The sequence below is a fragment of the Dreissena polymorpha genome, chromosome 13 (genome assembly GCF_020536995.1).
Source record: "Dreissena polymorpha isolate Duluth1 chromosome 13, UMN_Dpol_1.0, whole genome shotgun sequence".
NCBI lineage: Eukaryota > Metazoa > Mollusca > Bivalvia > Myida > Dreissenidae > Dreissena > Dreissena polymorpha.
In genome coordinates this window covers 440,021-446,615 of record NC_068367.1, presented here as the reverse complement: position 1 = coordinate 446,615, position 6,595 = coordinate 440,021, and the positions used below count along the sequence as shown (strand labels likewise).

Below are 6,595 nucleotides of genomic sequence, written 5' to 3'. Positions count from 1 at the left end.
ATTATGGCACAATATTTATTTAGACTTTCAGCAATTATACTACATTCTCTTCCAGTTTAATGGCATACATACATACATGTATACTTCGGCTTTTATACAGAAATAAGTAATTATGTTGAATTTGCTTGCCATCAATTTGTGAATAAATTATAATAAAAACTTTTATGGAGACCTTTGATTTTGGCAGCTTTTGTATGACAGAAAATGGTTATCTGTGAGAACCCAATAATTGATTTTAAATTGTTAGACCCAATTGTTATATTTAACATAAATTTTGGCATATATACAGGAAGTAGCTATTTTCAAAATGGCGGATCATGTAAATACCAAACCACGTGTTGGCTTTTTCAGAATTAAACATTACAAAATTTTTGACTCTGTAAATGCATGGTGTGATTACAAGAATTTGGAGCACCATAATGACTACAACTATACAGATAAAAAGCTTCTCTGTGTACATCTTTTCTGTAGAAGATGCAAAACAAATTTGTTAAATTGGCAGCAAACTGGAATGATGACTGCATATTTGTGAATATAATCAAGAATTAACATGCTTTATAGATTCTTGACATGACTCATGGTGAACTAAAATTGCTTGCAAAGCATCTGGGACATGATGTGAAGACCCACAAGGAATATTATCAGTTGTCTTCCAGTACCATGGAAACTCTCAAAGGTATATATTTCATTAATAAAAATCTTTAAATTTTCCATACCACAGATATTTGAAAAACTAAATGCTATATTGTAACTAAGAGGGCTAAAAGAAAGAATAATTTAACAGGCAGCCACAGTAAGACCATATCTGATGTTGACTTTGACTAGTATGCTTTGCTATTAATGGCTTTTTTATGCCCCCTGGATCGAATGAACGGGGGTATATTGTTTTTGGCTTGTCTTCTTTTGTATGTGTGTGCGTGTCAAGGTGTGTGTGTGTGTACAAAACTTTTACCAAAACTTAAACGTTTGATCATAACTTTTGAAATATTGAAAACAGCAACTTGATATTTGGATTACATGCGTATCTCATGGACCTGCACATTTTGAGTGGTGAAAGGTCAATGTCATCCTTCAAGGTCAAAGGTCAAATAAAAAAAAAGCGGCACTAGTAGGGGCATTGTGTTTCTTACAAACACATCTCTTGTTGTGAGTGTGTTTTGTGCTACAACCAATGTCCATGCCAAGGTGGAAACTCTCCAGTTCATGTTATTGTTGTTTTGTCTATTTAGCCCATCATTGTCATACTGTTTAGTGTTGTCTGCTAATTTGTTGCCATTGTTGACTATTTTATATTATTGTGGCTTTTCTTCATTTATTCAATGGGAATTTTGGTCATCTGACCAGCTTTTCATTAATTAAGTTCTTTTAACCGAAATGGTATCAAAAAATGCAATATCTAAAGGCAGTACATCACACAAGCTAGCATTATATAAAGCGTAATTATACCCACTTACCTATGTGTAATGGGGGCTATATAAAAGTCACTTTGTCGGTCTGTCCCGAAATTTCATCCGATCTTCACCAAACTTGGTCACAAGTTGTATCTAGATGATGTCTAGGTCAAGTTTGAATATGGGTCATGCCTGGTAAAAAACTAGGTCACAAGGTCACTTAGTGCTTTTAAACACAAAGTTTGTCTGGACCATAACTATTTCATTTATTGTTAGATTTTTAATTGACTTGGTTTTGATTTGTTCACCATCATGGGACCGTGTGTCGCGCGAAGAATTGCGTCGATATCTCCAAGAACTTAGATCAAGGTCACTTTTTGGAGTTCAAGGGTAAAATGCTTGTCCGGGCCATAACTTTTGTCATTCATTGTGAGATTTTAAAATCATTTGGAACATTTGTTAACCATCATTGGAGGGTGTGTCGCGCAAAGAATTTATCTTGTCCGGGCAATAACTGTGTTGTTCTTTTGAGATTTTAAAATCAGTTGGAACATTTCACCATCATTGGAAGGTGTGTTGTGCGAAAGAATTACGTCGATATCTCCAAGGTCAAGGTCACACTTTGAGTTCAAATGTCAAAAATGGCCATAAATGAGCTTTTCTGGGCCATAACTATGTAGTTCATTGTGAGATTTAAAAATCATTGGCACATTTGTTCACTGTCATATGACTTGTGTGTCACGTGAAAGAGTTACGTCAATATCTCGAAGGTCAAGGTCACACTTTGTTCAAAGGTAAAAGAAGGCCATAACTATGTTGTTCATTGTGAGATTTTAAAATCATGTGTTCACCGTTATGGATGGTGTGTGGCAGGAAAGAATTATGTCGATATCTCCAAGGTCAAGGTCATGCTTTAAGTTCAAAGGTCAAAATGGCCATAAATGATAATGGCATAATAATTCTTAAAATAGCCATTAATTAGATTCTCTTGTGTGGATGGGGCACGTGGGGGTATAGGTCACGTCTGTGACAAAGCTCTAGTTTCTTTAAGTGTTGTGGCAGATAATTGAGATTATATTATTTGTAGGGGCTGTGTAATTTACAAATATGGTACTGTGCAGACTTTCACAAGCTGTCAACAAAATAGCATATGGCAACGTTTGTGTTCAATTATATTGATATTGAAATAAAAGTGAGGTCAGGGAACTATGGATTGCTACGGTTGTTATGATGGAAGTATTGTTGACACTGGAATATTATGGTCTTCTTGAAATTTTATAGGTTGCCCTGATGTTGTATGCTGTTGAAAATGGTAAAGTCAATGAGTGGAAGGGAAGGCAGATGAAGGACATAGTAGTAGAAGGTTTGATTATAAGAATTTTATTAATATAATTCATTTTACTGAATTGGGATGGAGAATTTTGTTACTTTCTCTCCTATGGCTGTCAGTAAATGCGACTGAATGATCATTCTTCAGAACAAAACAGAGCGCTTGAGAACAGACAAACGATGTAAAACATTGTTTGAAAGGCGGGGCCCTTGTTTTGGCCACGTTAATTCAATAAGTCTAAAATTTACGTGGTAAAAATAGGCAACCTATTTTATGTGCCTTGAAAATTGTTTATCCTCTTAAAGAAATGCTAAATGCAACAAAATACTTTTTAACAACCCTTGAAGTATTGAAAATATTTACTGTCGTATCAAGAGTGACTTCTGGTTATTTTTTTCTAAATAGTTATTTCTAAAATAAAAAATCATTTTTTACAGATTTACCTCTTCCAATTGAAGACGAAGATGGCCATCAAGAAGGTAAAATAGTTATTATTACCCATGATAGATCATTGGCCACTGTTCATTTGTATTATGAAAGTGGTCCATAACAGAGTCATTGTTATGGTAGCCCATTAAAAAAAAAGGGAGTATAGGAATACCTTAGATTTGGACACCTTATGAAATAGTTTATATGCTCAATTAGACATTTCTGTTTCTGAGTTATTTTAATGATTTAAAGGATAAATAACGTACTTGCAAGTATGAAGATTTTCTGATTTAAATTGTAAGCAGGTCTTATAACATATTTTAGTGGGGGGGATATGTGTGTTGTATTTTGTGTACATCTCATACCTTATACCGAAAAGCATAAAAAAACACGTTTAGAAGTGCTTTTGGAAAACAAACATTTCCTTTGGTATTTCTATATCATATAATAAAGGCCCACCTATTGATGATAAAGACATGACCCAACTGTAGACTATATATTCTAGTACAATTTTCTGTTGTCCAAGCCAATATATATTTATGCCACACCTCGAAGAAGAGGGGGGGTATTTTGCTTTGCACATGTCGGTCGGTCTGTCGGTCGGTTCGTCCCACCAGGTGGTTTCCGATGATAACTCAAGAACGCTTTGGGCTAGGATCATGAAACTTCATAGGTACATTGATCATGACTTGCAGATGACCCCTATTGATTTTGAGGTCACTAGGTCAAAGGTCAAGGTCACAGTGACCCGAAATAGTAAAATGGTTTCGGGATGATAACTCAAGAACGCATACGCCTAGGATCATGAAACTTCATGGGTAGATTGATCATGACTCGCAGATGACCCCTATAGATTTTGAGGTCAAAGGTCAAGGTCACGGTGACCCAAAATAGTAAATGGTTTCCGGATGATAACTCAAGAACGCATACGGCTAGGATCATGAAACTTCATGGGTAGATTGATCATTACTCGCAGATGACCCCTATTGATTTTGATGGTCACTAGGTCAAAGGTCAAGGTCACGGTGACCCGAATAGTAAAATGGTTTTCGGATGATACTCAAGAAAGCATATGCCTAGGATCATGAAACTTCATAGGTAGATTGATCATGACTCGCAGATGACCCCTATTGATTTTGAGGTCACAAGGTCAAGGTCACAGTGACCCGAAATAGTCAAATGATTTTCGAATGATAACTCAAGAACGCTTTTGCCTAGGATCATGACACTTCATAGGTACATTGATCGTGACTTGCAGATGACCCCTATTGATTTTCAGGTCACTAGGTCAAAGGTCGAGGTCACAGTGACAAAAGTCGTATTCACACAATGGCTGCCAGTACAACGGACAGCCATATGTGGGGCATGCATGTTTTACAAACAGCCCTTGTTTCTATAGATTTCAGCAAGACCCACCAATGGATAATAGACATACAAGACCCCCACTGTTGACATTATATGCTTACAGGCATTGAGGCAACTATACAGGAGTCAGAGCCTCTCATGATACAACAGGCCAGTGTTAACTGTGCTGATCAAATGCAATCTACAGGTTTCACTTGGTTCTTTCAGAGTCCATGTCAACTGCTGACAGTGAAGAGCCAGGCAGTCTGACCCATGATAGGAGGGAGCCAAGTGAAGAGCCAGCCAGTCTGACCCATGATAGAAGGGAGCCAAGTGAAGAGCCAGCCAGTCCTGACCCATGGTATTTCTCATTATCATATAATAAAGGCCCACCTATTGATGATAAAGACATGACCCAACTGTAGACTATATATTCTAGTACAATTTTCTGTTGTCCACGCCAATATATATTTATGCCACCCTTCGAAGAAGAGGGGGTATATTGCTTTGCTCATGTCGATCGGTCCGTCCGTCCACCAGGTGGTTGTCATACGATAACTCAAGAACGCTTGGGCCTAGTGATCATGAACATCATAGGTACATTGATCATGACTTGCAGATGACCCCTATTGATTTGAGGTCACTAGGTCAAGGTCACGGTGATCGAAATTGTAAAATGGTTTCCGGATTATAACTCAAGAAAAGGTCAAGGTCACAGTGACCCGAAATAGTCAAATGATTTTTCGAATGATAACTCAAGAACGCTTTTGCCTAGGATCATGACACGTCATAGGTACATGATCGTGACTTGCAGATGGACCCTATTGATTTCAGGTCACTAAGTCAAAGGTCAAGGTCACCGTGACAAAAGTCGTATTCACACAATGGCTGCCAGTACAACGGACAGCCCATATGTGGGGCATGCATGTTTTACAAACAGCCCTTGTTTCTATAGATTTCAGCAAGACCCACCAATGGATAATAGACATACAAGACCCCACTGTTGACATTATATGCTTACAGGCATTGAGGCAAAACTATACAGGAGTCAGAGCCTCTTATGATACAACAGGCAAGTGTTAACTGTGCTGATCAAATGCAATCTACAGGTTTCACTTTGGTTCTTTCAGAGTCCATGTCAACTGCTGACAGTGAAGAGCCAGGCAGTGTGACCCATGATAGGAGGGAGCCAAGTGAAGAGCCAGCCAGTCTGAGCCATGATAGAAGGGAGCCAAATCCTCAAGGTATAAATCAATTATACCCCCACAAACAAAGTTTAGGATGTATATAGGAGGTGAACTTGTCGGTCGGTTCGTATTAAGTGTCCACCCTCTAATTCAAGGTTGTGTTCATCTAAGCTTCACCAAACTTGGCTGTTGGTCTGTCGGTCGGGTCGGTCTGTATTAAGTGTCCGCTCTCTAATTCAAGTTGTATTCATCCGATCTTCGGTCAGATGTTGTATCTAGAGGATACCTATGTGAAGTGTGAATATGGTCATGCCGGATCAAAACTAGGTCACGGGGTCACTTAGTGCGTTTTTAACATTGAGCATGGTTTGGGCTGTTTTTTGTGAAGACAACATGCAAAATATTGGTGTTCATTAGAGGCATTTATGCTGCCAATCTCATCTGTTATGAACAGTTTATTTGTGAAATGAGAGGATTAATACCCGAATAATCTACAACTACAAAAGATATTATTTAACTTTTGAGAATGATTTTATTATACCCCACAAACGAAGTTTAGGGGGTATATTGGAGTTAGCTTGTAGGTGTTTCATCTAGAAAGGCAGAGGGGCATGGGCATGACTTGAAAAAGGGCATTTGCACGGAGATTTCTCTTAAAAAGGGCGCATCGCATGGGTGTTTTGAAACTTTTAATCACAGCTTAAAACTTTGAGTAACATTGTACATTTCATTTTCGTGAGAATTCTCGCGAAATGGGTTCTTAAATACATAGTATTGAGTAGACATGTGAATTATTATTATATTTTTGGAGAACATTCAATCGGATGCAAAACACAAAAAAATGTTACTGATTCACGGCGGCTCTAAACTGAAAAGTAAACTTCAGGAGCAGGTCGTCATTATAATTACAAAAT

The 6,595-nt window shown here is 37.8% G+C and overlaps 1 protein-coding gene across 1 annotated transcript in view; it reads left to right on the top strand.

The window, feature by feature from the left end:
* Positions 1–3,185: 3,185 nt before the first annotated feature.
* The window catches only part of LOC127855862 (protein-glutamine gamma-glutamyltransferase K-like), a 16,146-nt gene continuing 12,736 nt past the window's right edge, over positions 3,186–6,595 (top strand). The window contains exon 1 of the mRNA XM_052391748.1: positions 3,186–3,200. Coding sequence (XP_052247708.1) covers positions 3,186–3,200 — 15 coding nt within the window. The remainder of the gene's footprint in view (positions 3,201–6,595) is intronic.